General features: G+C 42.2%; 3 protein-coding genes across 3 annotated transcripts; all 3 read right to left on the bottom strand.

The window, feature by feature from the left end:
- Positions 1-3,637: 3,637 nt before the first annotated feature.
- Positions 3,638-4,556, bottom strand: smim12 (small integral membrane protein 12). Its single transcript, XM_068747393.1, has one exon. The coding sequence runs from the start codon at positions 4,554-4,556 to the stop codon at positions 4,284-4,286; it is 273 nt and encodes a 90-aa protein (XP_068603494.1). The 3' UTR covers positions 3,638-4,283.
- Positions 4,557-8,994: 4,438 nt separating this feature from the next.
- On the bottom strand, positions 8,995-13,256 carry pef1 (penta-EF-hand domain containing 1). The gene is made up of 5 exons (XM_068747690.1): positions 13,224-13,256; positions 12,308-12,548; positions 10,625-10,780; positions 10,057-10,200; positions 8,995-9,916 (listed from the first exon to the last, which is right to left on the bottom strand). The coding sequence occupies exons 1-5, from the start codon at positions 13,239-13,241 to the stop codon at positions 9,687-9,689; spliced, it is 789 nt and encodes a 262-aa protein (XP_068603791.1). The 5' UTR covers positions 13,242-13,256; the 3' UTR covers positions 8,995-9,686.
- Positions 13,257-14,018: 762 nt separating this feature from the next.
- gjb9b (gap junction protein beta 9b) lies at positions 14,019-19,384 on the bottom strand. The gene is made up of 3 exons (XM_068747689.1): positions 19,344-19,384; positions 15,788-16,259; positions 14,019-15,303 (listed from the first exon to the last, which is right to left on the bottom strand). Exons 2-3 carry the CDS (start codon positions 16,175-16,177, stop codon positions 14,854-14,856), a joined length of 840 nt encoding a protein of 279 aa, XP_068603790.1. The 5' UTR covers positions 16,178-16,259; positions 19,344-19,384; the 3' UTR covers positions 14,019-14,853.
- Between the last annotated feature and the right edge of the window lie 1,907 nt (positions 19,385-21,291).

Raw genomic sequence — 21,291 nt, 5'->3', positions numbered from 1 at the left:
AAACACAACCGCTGGCTGCTGAAGAAGAAATGCAATTAGCAACTTGAGCACGTGTTTAAAAAAAAAAAAAAAAAAAGTCGAGTATTTCTGCAGTTTTATCAACAAGCTTTATGATTTAGTAATAGGAAAACTGAGCTCTCGGAAAGAAATGTGTTTTGTTTTTTTTCAGCAGCCCCTCCCAATGTTAAAGATAAAGTGTTGGGAACAATCCAGACGGCGCTGCCCAGTTAAACGCTTGTCCAAAAGAGCTTGGCTGGTGTTTCTATGCGATGTTTTCTCAGGTCGGTCGGAGCGTGTGTGTGTGTGTGTGCGCGCAATTGTATGCATTTGTCAACATGAATTTTATGACCATGTATATGTTTCCACAAAAAAAAGCCAAGGGGCGGGGGGGTCATGGAACAGATTTCAGAGTCGACCCACATCAGCCCGTTGCCTGCCAAGCCAACCCAAAGCAGGCGGTGGAACGGCGAGGCTCCTCTCGGCATCCCTCGTCTTTGTAGTCGATCACGTCTGAACGCTTCTCCGATGTCTCCACAGTAAGTAGAAATAACCCCCCCGCCCCTAACCCTATATAACTTGTATTCATCTCCAGTCTACTTCCTAAACTCACGGGTATCATAAACACACTGCCTTTAGTAGTAGAGTTAAGCACTTGAGGTATTTGTTCAGGTAAATGTTTTGTGAGCGTCGTCGGTGATGGTGACTGGTCATCTGCACCCATCGTGCACGCAGCCTCTGGGCTCGGCTGCCGTTCTGACTGAGCTTCCTGACATTGTTGGAGTCACTGCTGATTCATTTCCTTGCTGCTTTGGTGAACAGAAGCTGGTAAAGAAGTACAGTAACATCAAATTAATGGATTCTTGCAGTGCTAATTACCATTCGTCATGCCCAAAGGCAACCCTCTCTTGGGGGGGGGGGGGGGGGGGTCAGGTTCTGGAGGGTATTGACGGGGTTTACCTTTGTGCCAGCCCCGTTCGGTTGCTCTGTTGTTCTTCCTCCCGGCTGTTCTATAGGAAGTGTAGAAGAAAAGCATGAGGCGAGGAGGACCTTGTGAATCTGCATGAGGTGTTCAGGGCCATAGTAAAGCATCAATATTTGAGAAAAAGATCAGCCCTGACAAACAAACAAAAACACACACAGAGAGAGAACTAATATAATCATTAATTAGATTTTCCTTTATGTAGCATCTGTTTGTACTAATGGCGTTGAGCAAAGAGGAGGGTGGTTGAAACAAAGCACACTTTACACAGCACTGGCACACAACTCTCTGTATCTATAACAATGGCTTGTGTAAGAACAACACTGAAATGCTGTGGGCAGTTCCTAAAGTTAAACTCAGGGTCAGGAAGTGGGTCTGTATCTGTTTCCTGTTCCAGTCTTGTTTCTCCCCAGGGATTGGTCACTTTTGATTTGTTCTCCCTGACAATGGAGATCCAGTGGGCATTGTTCCATTGTTTTATCCCGGCTCCACTGTGTTTTCTCAACTAATGTCATGGCCACCCCGTCAAAGGCCGAAGAAGGATGAGGGGAAATGGACAAAGTGCTCGCTGTGCGCCTGGAGGACGGCTGGCACTACTTACAGCTCATAGAGATCGTGCGTGTCTGCGTGAGGTGGTGGCATTTGAATAAGCCTGTTCATGATACTTTGGTGGTCCCTCTTGAAGGCATAGTCTGCAGTGTTGAAGTGGAGTTGAATCAGTCTGTTACCTGCGGTAGAGGGAAGTTTGCATGAACAAGACGGCCAGTTTAGGAAGCTAAACGGCGTAAAGCTGTCGACACTATTTTACCCGCTTCAAAAATGTAGTCTCTGTTTCTTCTGAACTTGCCTTTGTTAAGAAAGACAAAGAATATGAAAATGATCCTTTATCTGTTGGACCAGTGTTCCTGGAACTGGTTGAACATCAGAGGAGGCTGAGCCTGATTTAGCCTGCAGACTCTGGATCCCGTTAGTTTCTCAGCACCAGAATTTAAACGGCGCTGAACCTTCTTTATGGAACTGACCAACATGAATATTATATTCATATTTGTCAAGGAACAGGTCCAGTGTTACACAGAGATGTTCTATGAGGTGGAATCACTCCTGAGTCACAAACATCAAAGTGTACGGGACATTTGGTAGTTTAGTCGCGGCGGCTGCCGGCCTGTTGAGCTGGACGAGCCACGTCATGCATTCCGTAAGACAATTGTTCTTGCTCTTATCTTCCCATAAAGTGAGCCCCTCCAGATGTTTAGACTTCTTGTCTGCGTTTGAGACACAACACTGTGTTCCGTGCACGCATGTGCCGTTTCCCAACAGAGGATGCAATGCCCTCTGAGCAGGCAGGCAGCTCCATTGTTCCCGCTGCGCAGGGAGCAGCGTCTCCAGCCTGTCCGCTCAGGATGTTAAAAGAGAACAGCCAGTGTAACTTACACCTATTAACCCCATCTTCCATTGAGAACAATGGAGCACCTCCAGACCCCCCCCCCCCCCCCCCCCTCCCTTGGTTCCCACAGTGCTGTCCAGTTTAGAGGTGTGGGCCATTTCACTGATAGCAAACTTAAGAGCAGAGTGTAAGCTGACGACTGCAGATACTGCGGCCTTCACCAACTCTGGTGCCAATGAAAGTCTGGCTCTTATGAGCTTTCCACATGAAAGCAGCTGGCAGGTAATGTTGTGGAACTTATCCTGGCACGCTGCAAAAGGTAATTCTCGATTAAGAAAGCTCCCGGAGCAATGGGAGAGATGGACATTTCTGTTTCCTTATTAACTACAGGAAGGGCTGCAGGAATAGAGTCGGGGTCAACAAAAATAATTCCAGGCCTCCCTCCCTTCCTGAATGTGAGTTTTCACATGATAGCTTCGTAGTTTGTTGCGGCTATGACGCTCGTGATTTATCCATCTTCAGGCAGTGAGAGTTCTTATCAAGGCCTTGTTTCCTAAATGCATCATGCATTTAATTAAGGCTTCATTGATTTAATATGTGGAAAGTATTGCCCCTCCGTCTGCACGCAGAAGGAAGACAAATGCCATGTCGGGTAAAGGAATAAATTGTTCCAAATGAATTAACAGAACTTGGCACGAGATCTTAAAACGTTGTTTACATTGCCTTTGGATTTGTTTCATTAGAGATGGGGTTTAAGATAGAGGTTAGCTTCCCAGAAACTGTTAGTTAATTGTAGCCTCGTGTTCTATTGATGCCTGGTCCAACAGGAATCTTCTCCCAATGCCTCCCGCTGTTGTTCTACACGAACGTCTTGAGCGATTGTACGCAGCTGTCCAGTGTCAAAACAGCATCAACCATAAGAGTTATCATTAACCCTTGAATCTGGGTTCTGAATGGCGTTAGGTGATCCGTATGATGTCTTATTTACATTTACCGGTACTCCATTTTATAAAACGCAATGCTCCACTTATGTGAGAGAAACTATAACATTTAAGTGTTTGGATGTTCTAATCATAATATCCTAGTCCTGTCACACAATCATTCAAATTCTTCAAGCCATGACTTTCCTTCTTTTTTACACTCTTCTTCGCACCAATTGATTCAATGTAAAAAAAATTACAATACAATTACAAAGCAAATGCTATGATGTCTTTATTCATTACAATTCAGAAACACGCATAATTTAAATGTATACTGCAAATAATTTAGTGTTTCTAAAATAAGATATTTAGATGTTGAAGAAAAGAGGACGAGGCATGTTCAACTTCCTGGAAACCCCCATGTGATTAGATTATTTAGTCCCACATCATGTGATAAAAATAAAAGCCCTGCAACCGAACCCCGTCTGTTTAAAATCAAGATTCTTTTCAACATAGAAAAAAAATGTAAATAGAACATTAGTTTCTGCAACAATTTTTGCACGAAATGTTTTAGTATGTATCTGATTTATTAGCGAAGACATTTGTTGCCTAGAATTCACAACTGCATTTGAATCGAACAGGAAGTGACCAGATCCCACTCAGTCCTGGCATCAGACTGAACACCTGCTGATTCCATACATTATGTTACCGTTATAAGATGCATATATGGAGTATGTGCAACATCAAGAGACAAGTCAAAGAAACACAAACAGCACACATACATATTTAACTTCATCATAGTTCAGGTATATTCGTATAATTACCCATTAGCTTCTCTAGCAGGTATTTACACATAACATGAATGCTTTGTGTGCCCATGAGTGATTGAATCCGGCTGACTCAGCGTTTTTTTGGCTCTGGTTCATCCCCTCTGCTCCTGAAGTCCATGGTTCGCTCCTACTGATGAAAGTCAAATGTAAGTCTCTCAAAGCATCCGAGGTTAGCTCTTCTCAGGCCGGTTCCTGTTCAGAGCCGCTTTGGGTGTGAACTCGAGTTTCTCTTTCAGGCTGAGAACCCGGGTGCTGTCCATTCCCAACTGTTCCTGCAGCTTCCTTTCTTCCCTCAGTTCCAAGATGCCTTTCTCTTCTCGAAGTTTCGGGGTCTCCCTTACAAACCACTCCAGGTGGTAGCCCACAGCTCCGACCACGAAGGCCACTGGGAAGGTGACATAAGGAGCATATGCTCGCACTGCTGTCCAAACCACAGGCCACATGGCTGTGCACCAGTCTGGGGGGGCAGGGGGGGAAGAGAAACAAAAGATTTTGGTAAGTGGACTCACTCTGGAACTAGCAGGACACATTATGCTCGTGTTTCAATAATGTATCAGCGTTTTATTTAAGTTTGTGATAAAGATAGAGACATTTGAGTTAACAGATGTGAGGCCTGCCTGACCTTCTCATGCCCTCTTCACATTTATTTATTTTTTAAGCTAACAAGAAATATCAAAAAGTCACAAAACATTTCCTGAGAACTCTCAGAGCATTTGAACCGACAGCACGTTTCATGAATATAATAAGATCCACATAAGTCAATGTCTTGTACCAGTGTTTGTGAAATCAGCATTATAGCGAAGGCTATCTATATACGTGCTATTCATTCATACGCACTAGCGGAACAATGTTTTGTTGACTATTGTAATAAACTAAAAAAAAACGGTTCTATTCACAAACCGCATTTATTAGAATGTAATTAAAAGTTGCGATAATGTCCTAACACAAATATATATTATTTCTAGAGAGTTTTTCATTAGTCTTCTCTCACCTTTACTGTTAGCACGTTGGAGAGGAGAAGCAGCGGCTTGACGGAACATCCGGTGAATCAACTTCCTGGTTAAACGCGATTGGCTGATGAGGAGCTCTTATTTCTTCTTCTGTGTAAAGAAGGCAGTTTAGGTCCATTATGTTACAATACTGCCATCTTCTGGATTGAAACAACTCATGTATTGTCCGGATAATGACTTTTCTGATCAACTCCGATTTTTTCCAAATCAAATTTAGTTCGTCGACCTGGATCAAATCTAACTCTCTAAACTAGTTTACTCCTGTAATCCAGCCTTAATCTAATTAGTTAAACATTATTAATCCTCCATTCAGCATCTCTGCACATTATTTATTTTATTTTTTAATTTAAAATGATCCCTCCGTGCTCATCTGGGGTCAGCATGAACTCCTTTGAATTTAAATGATTGAGATGGCTTTAAATAATTGCCATCTTCAAATTAACATTTCCTCTGATTCTCTAATTTGTGAAGAATATTGCTTTAGCATTTTTCTCAAAACTCAATTTCCTCCCTGGCATCTGATTTGAATTCCCTCTTATGTGAGTCAAATGTGTCCCTCTGATCCAAAGGGAACCATCATCTGCAAATTATGACCTTATCAACATTACTGAAACATTTCTAAATAAGTAATGTATCCTAACATTTTCAAAGTTTACAATCATTGAAATTCTTCCAGGTTACCAGTGGACTACCTCTCTCTAAAATGATTTTCTCTCCTGTGCTTCTATTTCCTTACGCTTATCGAATTTCATCCTCTTGCATCTGTTACAATACTTCACAGTTAATCATTTATTCCACAAGCACGCTCCTTTTCCAATTCCCAAAATCCCTTGTTTAATAAATGACACACAAAGCTCCCTCCTTCCATCTTTCCCAGCTCACCTGATTGCCACATATCCATATATAATCAAAGCCAACTTTCAGCTGTGATTCCTGAGGACATAAAATATCTGGATCCTCCATTTATGACTCGCTTTATTTCCTGCTTACTGGCTAAGAGACTCCTCCTTCAGGAGTATTTCAGCAGACGCACAATGAGATTGTCTCTTTCTTCGTCTCATTTCAAACCAATCATTCCCAAAAGATGTGCTGCTGCTGCTGTAGTATTTGAATGCCTTCAGTTTCCGGCCTATCCTCAGGAATCACTGTCTCTATAAGGGTGAGCCGCCTCCTCCCCGTATTTCTTATTTAACATATTTATTTTTTCTCGCTTGCCTTGTTCTTCTTTGACTGACCTTTTCTGCTCCTCCACTGCTTTCATATTAGCTGTGAGAGGTAAAGCAGAGATAATCCCCTTGCTCCCGCTGACCGTCTGCGGCACTACTCTGACAACTCTGGATGCTCTGACCTCATTTTCTTCATCTGCACTTCAGTCTTCAGACATTTAAAGTACGTTTCCATCCCCCCCAAAACTCTCGCATGCTTCACTTCCCCACTCATGCATCCATTTCCTTGTAGACGAGACGATAGAAACCGTCTCGTCTACAACCTCTTATCCTTCTTTGGGGTCACTGGAGCATGTTTTTAGTCAATTACAGTAGACCTACTTTTAGTCTCCCTTCTTCCTCGAAGCTCACCACAACGTTTAGAAATGTTACCTTCAGTCCTTCTCCTCATCCCCGACTCCCCTCAGCCTTGGTTCCACCTGAGCTAGCGCCTTCATTTTTATTTCTTTTTACGACCATTTGCCATCATTTCTCTTCTCCCTCTCACCGCCTCACTTACTCCTCCACCGCTCATCTTCCTCACTTAACTCAAAATCGTTCTGATCCATACAAGACATTGATTGACATTGAATTTGGGGCAACAGTTTGTCGAAATTCAATTACATTTAAGGAATGAGTAAACCTGAGGCTCACTACATGTTAAATAAGAGGGTTTGAAATGTTTTGTCAGTTTTTACCATACAATAAAGGGGAGACAATGAATAAAATGTGCACAATCGCTATAAGAGTATGAACAAAATGCAGAGTAACTGGAACAAAGTTTAGATTCGGCCACCCTCCCTCTAGTTTCCAGTAAATATAATAGCGTTTCAACAGCTACAATTCGCTGTCATTTGAAAACTGAAAGAACAATTTCCCAACAAATTAAGATAAGATTGTATTCAAAGTGTATTCATTTTAAGTAGTCTAAATATTAAATAATTAATAAACGACCTAAATATAATCTTGTGGTTTTGCAGACAACATCCGCTGAATGGATGATGCTTCCTCTGTTTTTTTGCTACATTCAGTCAACAATGGCTTTCATGCATTAAAAGTTGTCTCCTCATAAATACTCATGAGATGCTGACAGAACCGGCACCGATTTTATGTGCGACACTGACAAGGCGTGAGCAGCTCTTTAGGATGCCAAAAGCCTTGAATGCAAGGATGTTTTTTTTTTTCCAAGCTTATTTTGGCATCAAAGGACAGAGACATTCATCTAAGCTACTAGATTTTTAGAAGCTTTAATCCAGTTTGTTTCAACTAAAGTGATGAGCAGCAGGCAAACTACAAATTAGCATCGACCGCGGGTTGAAGAAAATTATTCCTTATTACTGCTGTAATTTCTTGGTAGTAAATCTGTAATTGTTCTTGGCATTATTAATGACGCTGATGTATCAGCTCCCAGGCCCAAAGGCTTCCCAGAAAACTATCCCAAATCAAGGCACGCGGTTGATCTATAGCACTTGGAATGCAGCCTGTCAGGAAGCAATGGCCAGTTTGGAATCATCAGTCAATCCTGTACAAGCTTAAAGAAGAAAAAAAAGAGCCTGTAAGCTGTATTTTTTTATCTGAATATGTCATGATTAACAGGACTCTGTGTGGGTGATTATGCCCCATGCTTCAAAATGCTTCGTTACATCAGTTTCATGCTCTCCATCTTCACGTTGGCAGAGTGAGCGTTCAATCATTGCTGTCAGATCAAGAAATATTCGCTAATCCCCTTTAGGAAAACATTTCTAGAGCCAGGTTTGCTTTAACAGCAACCTTTGTGGTGAAAGGATTACTTCCTCACTTCCTGTTTGTTCCTAAATAAGACGTGGACGTGCACTAGCCCCCCCCCAAAAAAGAAGTCTTATCAGTCTAAATCATAAACCGGGGCTGACGCAGTTCAGCATCACAGGCCTGTCCGTTAGCCAAAGTTAATTACAGATTTCAGGCATGATCAATAGTGGAAAATGCCCTCATTGAGCGGGAAATGGCAATTAGGAAATTGAAATACATTTTCTGAAACTTGATGTGTAGAAAGCATGTCAAGTCTGGCCGGCGGATCCATGTTAGGGTTCGGCAGAAAGGAGAGGCAACGCAATGTGTGCTTAAGGATCTGAGAGAAGCAACTTTAAACTAAAAAAGTGATGGATTGTTTCTGATTTGTAAAAAGATGAGAAGCTGACAGACTCTCTAAGCAGACAGTGAACGAGCAGAGGAACAGATGGCGATTAAGAGAAGCACCAGATGTGATGAAGTTCGATGTTCTTCCCTGGGACCATTCTGCTCCTCCAAAGTAAAATCTGTTCGGGGGATTTGGGAAATGTTGCAGTCAAAGGTCACCAGTATAGCGTTTGGATTTGGACTAGCCATGACCTCTGGGAAAAAATATAGCAGGCAACAAATACCAAATCTGGAATTATATTCCTTAATTTAACTAATGAGTTTCTATAATTCATCTTTTATGGCAGAAAAAGAAAATCAAAGACTCAAAGGCAGCAAATTAGTCGTGGCACTTAATGGTATTTTTTTCTACCGGTACTTTAGCAGTGATGCATTTACACACTATTTTTAGACGCATAAACTTTACAAAGGTAGCTGTCATTTTTCATGTGATCAATTTGGTTGTCAAATAAGAATACAAATACATGAAAAGCAGATACACCTTTCAGTTTTCTAGGTCACAAATGATTGACTTTATTCATGTTTGCCACTGGTTTACAGGATTATAACAGTCACTTGATATAAACACACAGAATAAATTTATAAGGAGTTTCCTTTCGCTTTAGTTTCACATACTGGAATGTAAAACAAAGTGTAAACTTCGCACGGCAACACCATCCTTTAAATTCTTAGCATTACTGATATGCATATATGTAACAGACTTTAAAAAAATGATGTTTGGCACAGGATGCTGCAGAGGAGATGCCTTTCCAGTTCAGCGGAATCGATATCGTGCAGTTTGAAAGCAGGTATTCTACCGTCCTCGGGTTCCTCCTCATGTCATTTACGCTGACTCGACAGATTACTGGATTTAACACACTTGTATCTCAGTCAAACCGGTCCTGATTTTAATCAAGTTGGCCGCTGGTCCTAGTCAACAAGGAGATACAGGAGCATCATGACCGGTCGATGGCCTGTAGTTTGTGGAGATTGCAAGGAAACCACAACCATTTTCCTGCTCACCCCCCTCCATTGAAAGCTTTAGCTACCACTGAAGGTGTTACCTACTTGTATATCATGGAGTAGTGCACAAAGGCTTGTAAACTGGTTATATATGAACAGGTTCGGTTATTTATAAACACCAAGCAAAAAATATGACCTGTCTGGAATAGTTCTACGGATGTTCAGAGCGATGGAATGGGGCTCACATGAGCCTGCCGATGGCCCCAGATAGAAAATCCTCGTAGCTGAGGCGGACATTTCCCCTCATCGATGTGTCTCTCTCTCTGAAGACCTGAGTCATGGACTGGAGCTGGATGCACACCTGGATGAAACGGTCCAACTGGATGCCGGGTCGTCTGCCTGGCACCGCGAAACGCCTCACCAGCGCCTCCGAAAACTGGGGGCTCAGGTTGTAGCCCATCTGGACGAGTGCTGAGGAAAGGAGGTGAGTGGAAGAGAAACGGGATAACACGCGATTTAGAGTTCTATCCCAAGAGTTTGGGTAGTACTTTATTTCAGTGTCATGAAGTAATCACGATAACGAAGACGCCAAAAAGCTAAATCAGACATACCTTGCTGCAGCTCCACGCCACTGATGGAGCCCGACTGGTCTCGGTCATACTGCTGGAAGAGCGCTCTCCATCGCTGCATGAAGTCCCACAGCGCTGAGAAGCCGAACAGATCAATCCGACCGGTCCGCGTCTTGTCAAACATGTCTGATAGGAAATAATAAGCACGAGTTCAGCACAAACAAAGTAGTTCTTTCAAAGCATTGTCTCAATGTGAAGTGTGCATTGTTTCTCTGCATCCTTCCAGCGAGTCAATCATGTGTTAGCTTTTACTATCCAAGTAGCACACAGAAGTTGTTTTTGTAAGGTCACTGGCAAGCGGATACAAATGGAATGTAGGGAGACAAATAACTGAGAAACATTTTATTTCTTAGACCGGCTCCTGTTGCTGCGTCTTTCAACAAACAGAAGATTTAAGACTATAAACTCTTCAATAAAGCCGGCCCATGTTTCGGCCCTGCTAACTCTTTAACTTCCTCCTATCTTCCACCGCAGTTAAAAGTGGTTCCATTTTTGCATGCCAGTATTTCTAACGAACTCGCCAACGCGACCTTTTTGCGTTGTGACTTACTGATCATCATGAGGCAGGTCTCGTCGTTAAAAGAAGACCAGTTGGAGTTCGTCAGGGCCTGCTTCAGCTCCTTCAGGTTGATGAAGCCACTCCGGTCCAAGTCAACAGTCTGGAACCACTGGTACGCCTCAGGGTTAACCCCAGGAGGGACGTGACCTGCACAGAAGGACTGGCAAACTAGGAACAGGGTGGCGAAGGTGAGGGAACGGGCACGAGTCTGTGTTTCTATCACAAAATACTAATGAATTTATTGAGAAATGGAAAAGCATTCCTTTACTGTCTCAGTTGAAACGGAGCCGACTGCCAACCAGAAACCTGATCGTAAATAATAATACATCTGTACTTGACTCAGTTTTTAGGATTTGTGTTTAATAAAGTTATTAGAACTAAAGTTAAGGGGAAAAGACTGCACCACCGTTCCTCACGAAACCGTTTCTCTTGCTATTTCGACCTCCTGTAGACCTAAAACGGTGAGTCGCCCTCATTCATCACTTCCTCTCTCTCCTTCTCTAAAAGGGCTCGACTGCTTCTCAACGGTAATTTCTGTGACCTCAAAGTTGTCCTGGTCCTTCACTTGATGCTCCAGTTTCTTACCGCCATCAAATATATGCGCTAGGATGAATAATTCTGTGTGATTCTTCTGCCCCTTTATCACAGAAGACAAAGGAGATGCTGAATCAGCACGCCCACTGCGACGTCTCCTCAGCCTTCGTCTAAATCCCAAAGGTTTCAACTGCTCAGGTAAGAACATTCAACCTCATTTTAATCATTTCACTCGACACAAATTACCCAAATGTTATCCCCATGCCAAATGAAAAACACTGTTGTAATATCCAGTGGCAAAGCAAAGGCAGTGCTTTATAAAACACACTAAATATAAAGGACTTGGCAAATATACTTCCTGCAGCTGTTCTTCATTTTGTGATCGATCTTCTGAGTCGGCGACTACAGCCGGCTTGTTACCGCAGAAGAAACGTGTGCAAGAAAATCTGTTACAACTGTATGACATTTATATAAGCAAACACGTTTTAGTTGTGACTGTTTGTAACATTTAATAGCACCATTATCCAACTTATTTGATTAAAATAATGTATATTCTTTAACTTGAAGGCCAAAGCTGCCAAAGCTGTTGTTATTCTGCTAAGGATTATATTGTAGGTATACATATTCAGTGTTTCATAAGGCAGGTGGTGTGGGGTTAGGGGGGGGGGGGGGTCTCAGCAGGGTCCAGGGTTGAGAAACAGTCATCTCAGCAAGGGGAAGGTGGTGTCAGAGCACGAGGCCATTATCAAACTGGGTGAAAATATGGTGTGAGATGGAGAGGAGTGGAGGGAGAGCTGATTGTCAGAAAAATGAATGGGAAGAGCAGGAGGGGGGGGGGGCATTTGGGGCCATGGGTTCTGCTGAGCTGATACGGGAAACAGTGCAATCACAACACACACACACACGCACACACACACACACGTTACCCATCTGTCTCTCACTCAGTATTACTCCAGCTGTGAAATCCTGCTGAGAAGCACAAAATGAACCCTGTCTCTACATGACAGCCTGGGAACATGAAGTCATTCTCTATCCATCGTCCCACCAGACAGGAAGGAAAAGCGACGCAATGAAGGAGGACAGTTAAAGTCTATCTGGAACGTCCCTGTGTCCTATTCATCCATCTCAGCCTACGCTTACCCGCAGGAGCAGAGTGTCCATAGTGTCCTCCGTAGGGCTGTCCCCCGTAAGCCCCGTAAGGCCCACTGGGAGCAGCTCCTGGTCCGTGCCCATACTGCCCTCCGTGCCCCGCTGTACCGTAAGCACCATGACCTGCTGATGGATGTGTTCCACCAGCGTATGGCGCTGAGGGATGCCCATAGACGCCGCCGCCTGCCCCATATTGAGCACCTGGTTGTGGGTGGCCTCCTCTTGGATAGCCCTACAGGGATGGATCAATTAGTTCAGAGTGCATTCATGGGATTCTCAGTACAACAATTACACCTGAAGTCATTTTGTTATTTGGCTCTTAGCTATATCTCTGCTGCGTATTGCTGGCAGCGTTTATGCGACGTACTCGAGATCAAACCAAATATCTTAACAGCTTTTACAAAGTTACCTTATTAATAAATGAAAAAGCAACAAGGAGGAAAAGCACAGGTTTGAGATACTTGTGATTTGAGAGGATCCTATTTATCCTGTAGCAGCAGGAAGTGCTATATACAAATATAAACAAATATATGGCTATACCGTTTTGGACAATAGAGGGGAAACTTTCACATTTAAATTATTCACAAATATAATTACTGCTAATTTTAGCCAACTAATAACGAGGCGTTCAGAAACATATCGTTCAGTGCTAATCGTGCATAATAAATGTAACTTCGCAAACGTGTTTGCACAGTTAAATCTTTAAACCGCTAGCAATACAGACGCTACTGATTGTTCGCGTCACATTTTGACAGCCTGCTATCCAGAGCAAACACACGCATGGCTAACGCTACTTGTTTTCCGATGGCATAAAACATTTTAAATAAAGCGGCGCAACTGTTTAACCCCGCTAGAAGTTACACCAACTCGCGATTGAGGCAGCTAAAATGTCGTTTTTCTTAGATACCTGGCCGTGAAAACTCATGTTTGACGGATTTGACTTCCTTCAACAAGCAAGTCGTCCGCTCAGGGAAGCTATTGGTGCATTTCCGGGTCTGTCACCAACTTTCCTTGCTTCTGATTGGATGCCCGGGTGGAAAAGTCATGACGAAGGATGAATGAATCGCTCAACGACACGCCCATGAAATAACCAAATACTTTGTGAGTTACGTACACACTGGAACAATCACAGATTTCATAATAGTTAAATAATTAAAACATTTTTTTTTATTTTAAGGTCGAACAGCCACTAATTGTCCAAGAATTGAAAAAAAGACAATGTGGTAGTGAACAAAAATAAACAAGACACAGACAAAAATCAAAAAGGAATATTACAGGGAAATAAATAGAATTATCTAAAGGTGCATTGGAACATGTGAGAAGATAACAGAAGGAAGATCGAGAAACTCGCAACTACAACGGGGAAACATACAGACTAAATATAGAGATGAGACAAAGATAAACAGGTTATACAAGCAGGAGGAGACAATCAGCCACAGTTGTGAACGATCAGTCACAGTGAAGGGCATCAGAGGGAAAACGACAAGGGTAAGACATGAGAAAAGTGCAGCAATAAACTAACAGTTAGCTAATGCATGATTACAGACAGAGAGGGAATGACCTGAACTGTGAGCACAGACTAAAACAGCAAATCCAACATGGACAACATAAATAATACAAAAATAACAAACGAAATGGAAAACACAAGGGGTCTCTGCTATAAAATCAAACAAGAAGTAATCAAGTTCCAAACCCAGGACCATGACATTCAATTCCTTTTTTTTTATTTATACACATTTAAAAATCTCAGTCAGGCACATGTCCTAATCAGTTGCTTCATGTATGATGTGGTAATTGTTTAAAGCTGCACAAAAAGGGCAAAGAAGACAGCAACAAACTGAAAAGGAGTAATTTATATTATAAAAAAAGTCAAAGTAGCTCCTTAACAATAAATATATAAACGTATAAAATAACTAAAAACAATTTTAGCAATTTCTGCCATCTAAAAAAAAACCCACACAAATCAGCACTAATGACAATGTCATGAGTTTTACCTTCAAGACAGACGATAGCGCGAACAGCGGTGAGCCGAACGCAGGAGGAGGGAGAGGGATGTAATTATACCTTTACACATACGCTTACATAAACGTACACATATTTATACCTTTGGATGGTTTTGTGTTCTTGATAGCATCCTTCTGTTTGAGGATTGTACATATCATCGATGTACTCCGTACCGGCGCGCCAGATCACTTACGCGGACACCACGGTCACGTTGATCGAGAGTTCCGTGCTTCATCTCCATCGTCATCACGCGTCTTTTTCTTCTCACAGGTCTGCTCGTATGTCGAGGTATAACTGTATGTAGTTTTATCTACAAAGTACCTGAGACAATATCTTAAATACACCAGTTACATACATACATATACTCATATATATATATATATACACACATATAATACACTCAAAAACACAGGCACAGATATTTACACACACTCACAGCTCAAACCATTTCTAATTCTGCCATTAACTAATTCATCTTGTGAACTATGGATGAGTTGTGTACTCCTGCAGATGGTCTTTAATCTCGATGCTATTTACAAAATGTTGTCTCCTTTGATGTTTTGAGCAGCAGTTCTCTGTGGCTTCTGATTATTCATTTCAGGTATGACTTCAGTGATGTCTAGGGTTGAGGCTGTGGGATCCACTCGGACCGATGACCTGGGCGGCGCCAGCTGTGTCATTTCATGACTCTGGGTAAACTGTCTCCGCTGCGCTTCATTCTTCTTATGAATACATTTTTGGATGCGTTTCACGATGAGGTAAATCATCTCGATTAAACACATGAAGATGCAGGCAGCAGAGGAGACCACCATGAAAATGGTGAAGATCTTCTTCTCAGTCGGGCGGGATATGTAGCAGTTGACCACATTGGGACATGGAGGCTGGGAGCATCTGGACAGGCGGGGCATGTCGTAGCCATCATAGATGTGGTATAAGATGTAAAGGAAGCCAGCATCAAAGACTGCCTTAAAAACCAGACTCGCCTGTGTGAAAAACATAAATGAGCGTTAAATTATAAAATGCATTTGGTGGTACGTTTTAGGCTGTCCCATCCCCCCCACTCTTCTTTTGTAAAAAGAAGTACGCTGGCGATTTTTCAGTTGCTGCTTTCCCTTGAAATTGATAATAGCTGTAGGGATTGTGTATTTCAAGTGTAAAACAATCAACCTAATTCAGGATCTATTAAAATAAGCTAATACTTTGACTCATTAGAATCTCATAACGCTTGCAGATTCACTGGTTTGACGGCATAGCGATGGTGCCTGATTGGGCCAATATGTGCAAAGGAAGCGATCAGGACTTTTCCTTGGGCTCCAGTACCAAATGTCTCTCTAAGCCTTTTGTGCACAGCCTCCCATTAATTATTTTCAACAATGATGAGCTTTAGCTAGAAACATTAAAGCTACTGTTTTTTACAAGTCATGTACAGCAAGGTGAGAAATAAACTTTCATAGCCTTCATGCTTACCAGGTAGGTCCACCACAGACCCCCACGTTTCTTCCCAGGGTGGGCATACAGATGGGAACCCTCGTGTGAAGTCATGTACTGCATGTCCTTCTTCTCACGATATTTGACGTGCCCCACCACCATCAGCGATGGACATGTGACGAAGATGAGCTGCAGCGCCCAAAGGCGGATGTGGGAAATGGGGAAAATGTGGTCGTAGCAGGCGTTGTTGCATCCTGGCTGGATTGTGTTGCAGACAAAGTCCTTGTTGTCATCGCCCCACACCCGTTGGGCTGCCACCACGAACACCATCACCCGGAAGATGAAGACTATGGAGAGCCAGATGCGGCCAAACGAAGTGGAATACTTGTTGACGCCGCTGATGAGGGACTCCAATGCAGACCAATTCATGACTGCTGCCTCGGAGGTTGAACAGGAGATGGGGGAGGCTGGTGGAGGTGAGCAAGCCCCTCAGAACACCAGGTGCAATCCCCTTCAGAAAATGGTAGAATGACAATTTAAATTTGATAAAAGGGAAGTAGATCAAACCAGCTTGCACTCTTAGACATCAGACCATTGAACGTTTTACTTTTACTGTATCTAAATAAACTTCATGAGGCAATTATCACATTTGGTTTGGGGGTAGTTCTCCAAGTGATTAAAAGGTTGCAGCACTCGACTGATACATTTTTTTATTTTCAAAAAGAACAGTCAAAATAAATGCAGCTACTGAAATGTCAATATTTTCACAGGAAATTATCATCATTTTATAAACTGTTATATCCCAGCATATTTTATTACATTCCTCCCACATCTTTCAAACTATATCTACAAAATGCTTCCATAAATCTGTTGCATTCAAATCCGGGCCGACAGAGCACTAAAGACATCGCCGTCTCATCGGGCTTAAGCTCCCACAAATCCTTTGGAGATGTCTTACTAACTGTCTTCACTAACTGATGAATAGCCCTCTGGCATAAGGTAAGAATTTATTGTGTAATTTAGGCGCCTTGCTCATGAATTCCACATATTCTCACATTAATTAGGAAATGTTTTAGAGTTAAAATAGATTTTCTTGCATTTATGCAACTATTCTTTTTTTTCTTCTTTTTCTTTTTACATAAAGCCAAAAGGATATTTCTAAGACATTTCACGACCTGAGAAAAAAAAATTACTATAAAAATCATAGGCAGCAGTATGCCATTTAAAGTATTTCCCAATTCCATCCATCCATCCGGTTTCTTGTAGACGCAATGACCTCATTCGTCTCGTCTATAGCCGCTTTATCCGCCTTCCAGGTCGCGGGTGTAACTGCAGCCAATCCCGGTTGTCTATGGGCGAGAGGCGGCGTTCACCCCAGACGCATTGCCAGTGCATCGCGGGGCCTTCCAAATACAAATAACAAAAATCTCAGCACTGACTTAGTGCGTCATCATCAGAGACTCCCTTTGTGGTAAAGACAAACTGACTGTCTCAATCTGTTAGTCGGCTGTTTTAATAATATAGTCTGATCCTCCACAATAATCTCTTTAATCCCAAATGTCCATCATTACATCCTGTGTTGTTCAGATTACTGTTCAGGGATGATGCTTTATTTGCAGTCATGCTCTGAGCGAGGAAGCGACTTTCATATGGAATATTACCATATCTTTGGGCAGACTGTTCTGGATCACCTCTCTTGAGTGTCGGTTTTTCTTTTCGTGGGTTTGCTTTCAGATTCTGTCTTTGTGTTTTCTTTCTATTTCTTTTTCTCTCTGAGGTTTGATACCGTGCAAACGCAGCGCCGATGGCGTCTACGCATGTCCATTACAGGGAGAGTGTTTTAAAATATTTATTTGAAAGATTGTTTCTGGATAGGGAGATCTGCAGAGATGAGAGCGACTACTGAGTGAGGGTCGCAAATACAATCAAAATGTACATTTATCAGGTATTTTTAACAATTTACTACATGTTTTTTTTTTTTTTTTGTAACTATATTTAGGGTCTCAGAGTTAAGATTCCTGAGGGCTTCTCTTTTTCCAGCAATAGAAAAATGTTTTTTTTTTACGCATTTACATCTCATTCTGTTGGACGCTTGACAGGGAAGACGTTGGATAACAGCCTCGATGTTCATTGATCCAGCTCAATTCTGTCTCATCTAATCCAGAGTTCTTGAATTCACACTTCCCTGCAGTGCACTGTTGTCACACTGTATTCAGCTGTCAAATTGATTCCTATTTTTTTTCCTCCTCCAATTCAACATTCCTGATTATTAAGTTGCACTGCATAAAAAGACTTGACTAAGTAAAATGTTTTCAGAATTATACCTACTGAAAATCGGAAAGGTTGAATTAATTCATTCTGGTTGTATCTACACTTCATCTCCTCTGACTGCATCAAAGTCTGTACCCATGGCACAACATTTTTCGTGTTTTTTTAATGTTCAGATATGTAATATTTGAAAATATAAATACGCACAATCTTCGGTACAAAAATTTGTACTTCTATCAGTATGCAATTTATTCCTATTCTCTTTCAATTTGAAAATGCACGCGCAAACAGAATTTGAGGTGACATTTAACCGAGAAGGGCATAATAATAATAATAATAAATAACAAAACAGGGACAGTAGTATACAGCTTGTACCAGGGCGATGGCAAAGTTGAAGTACAATTTGTTTTCCTATTTGCTGCGGATTGCACTGTCCCTGCCCAACAGCAGCTGTCCACATCTATCTCTATTCTTCGCACTGTGTTCTTTCTCCTTGTTGTGACAGGCGAGCTGTATCATGTTTTCTCACCTGAGGAACCTCAGGTAATTCGGTGGCTCTTATTTCAATATTTGTGGCCTGTGCAACACAAATATCGCTCCAGTCCGAGCTCCTCATACTTGTGTGCACGGGGGAAATCAACCGGCAGACATCCTCGGAAACCTATTGCACATTATATACTAATATTGGAATTGTAAAATACCCATTCGTGCAAGGGTAAATTCACTTCATCCTCAGTGCAGACATCTTATAGGTTTACCCAGCAGTCATGTTTAAAAACCAAGTCATCCAAAACAGTGATAGATCAGGTGATATGACTTGTCCCACAGGCTGAGCGAGATCAAATACTTCGTTATGTACCAAGCCTCAACTGCCTCTGAGTCACTACTCCCGGCCGACGAGGTGGGGTAAACATTCTCCTTTGCACCTTTTGCCTCCTCTGTCCTTTTCCTTGCTCTCATTTCATGATTTTTTATTTCATTTTTCTTTTTATCATTTGCACATATCTTCACCTTCACCCTAACTTTATTCCAGTATTTAAAGAAATATCAGCTGGAGGAATAAAACCCAAGCAATTCTTGTATAGTTCTATTCACGCTGCTTCCAGTTATCTGTCTGTTCCAAATGTCAATCTTTTGTTCGCAGCGGGGCTGAGCTCTTCCTCAGAGCCCATGTGTCAAGATCATACCCTGTTGTATCACAGAAAATGAATATATTCTAACCCCTGTAGTTTCTTTTAACCTTTACCTTTAAGGTCGAAATTAATCTACATCAGATCTTGTTTCCTTCAATCTAATACTTCTTTTGAATACAGACAAAGCGTCTTACCTTAAGCACAGAGATGCAGCCTAAAATAGGTGCCTCCTGATTTTCAAGTGGCTTCTGACCCCTGTTTTTATTTTACCTGGTCTCACCTGGATATCCTAAGGGGGTTGGGTTGGAGGTGTGAACCTGAAGGAAATCTTAAGCAATGGAAGGATGGGTGGAGTGTGTCGCACGCACACAAACGGAAAACACACACGCACACGCTCGCTCGCACGCACACACACACACACACATACACACTCGCACTCACTCACACACACACAGTCTCAATTGGTGGCAGTTCCAATCTGGATGTGTTCAGCATGAGCAGACTTGCCTTCAAGATATTTTGAGGGAAGACAGCAAAGTGACAGAGATGACATTAGGGAAAGGAATGAGATGCCGTTTAACTGCCTGTTAGCTTTGGGCACGAGAAATTATGTGACAATAATAGGTAGAAGAAACGAGTGGATGAGACAATCTGCATCGCACTGGATACAATATGAAAATGATGGAAATGATTACATTAAAATCCAAACTGTGAGAGCCTTACCCTTCAGACCCCTACATCTGAGGATCAACTGTGCGACTGTGATGATTGTGTGCACGTTAAATGACAACCCCTTTCGGCTACTCTGCCTGGAAGATAAATATCCAAAAGCAACATCACAAAGTAAAATGTAACATGACACCATGGCTTCACATTCAGTTTCCATCAGTCCTGTCACGCCCTCTTGTTTCCCTTTCACTGAAAATAAACGTGTACTTTACGGGAAATGCATTTCCAAAAAATACTAACTGAACGGGTGTGTCTTCAAAGCCGATAATACATTCCAGAGGAGGGAGGGATGGATTTCAGCCAGTCTTTCCAGACCTCACAGGCTGCTTGGCTTAAATCAGGGGTTTCCCATTAGAATCTTGCTTCATCTTCACACAGAATGTCCTGCTTAAAAAAACACCAGTTTGTGCAGCACTCAGAAAGGTAGTTTGGATTCTGTGATAAATATTACACTGCTTGCACTTAGAGGAAGAAGACAGCAGAGAGATCAGATGGAAAGACGAATGCCCTTCGATGAAGAATCTGTTATGCCCTCTATTGGCCTCTAGGGAATGCTGATGTTCCATCGTTTCGTTCTGCTTTACCCCCCCCCCCTCCGATTTGACAGAGAAGGGAGGAAAGGAGAACCTGAGGATTCCACCTCTCCTATTAAAACTAAGCAGTCACATATGATAAAGAAAGGACCTCCATCCAAGCAAAGTTACATACGGTTCTCACTCGGGATGACGCAGCATCAGGACAAGCCATTCCACATTTATTAGCACTGACAATTCAAAAATGTTACATCCCAGCAGCTTTTTAGTAAAGCTAAAGAAATGATAGCTCATCGGTGTGCCTGTCGCTCTTCATTAGGGCCCTGATCACTGAACCACCCGGCAACCAATCTGAGGTAATCATACTCCTGTACAACTCCTGGGACAGCAGCGTCCCCTTATTATGTGGAAGACACACATCTGGATGGTTTATTCTCAGCCTGACTTAACGTTGAAAAAATATCATTTTAGCTGTCGACATTTACATTTGCAGGTGAAGCAGCTTTTCTTGTTACGTGTTCTCCAATGCACCTATCTAGATGTTCAAGGATGGCTTTGAGGGGGTGGAGGGGTATATCGCTGGATGCAGCATACCGACCCAGCATATGACTTGATGCCAATGCTACTGAAGCAAAGAATAGGACACGAAAACAGTCCTCCTCTCTCGTCATCTTTTTTAACACAGATGTTGACTTGTGTCTGTTACTGATCTGACGCTGGCATGAAGGCAGGGCAGCAATGCCCCGCTCATTTCTTTTACACAATAACATTCCTACCTTGAACAGTTTATGCTGCAGGTAAACATTGTAGATACAAATAGGGTTGTTGTTGCCTCAGAATGAACAGTTGAACATGCACGTGTACAGTTGAGGCAACAAGA

Source organism: Brachionichthys hirsutus, chromosome 13, assembly GCF_040956055.1.
Source record: "Brachionichthys hirsutus isolate HB-005 chromosome 13, CSIRO-AGI_Bhir_v1, whole genome shotgun sequence".
NCBI lineage: Eukaryota > Metazoa > Chordata > Actinopteri > Lophiiformes > Brachionichthyidae > Brachionichthys > Brachionichthys hirsutus.
Note: the sequence above shows the minus strand (reverse complement) of the source record. Positions and strands in the feature narration are given on the sequence as shown.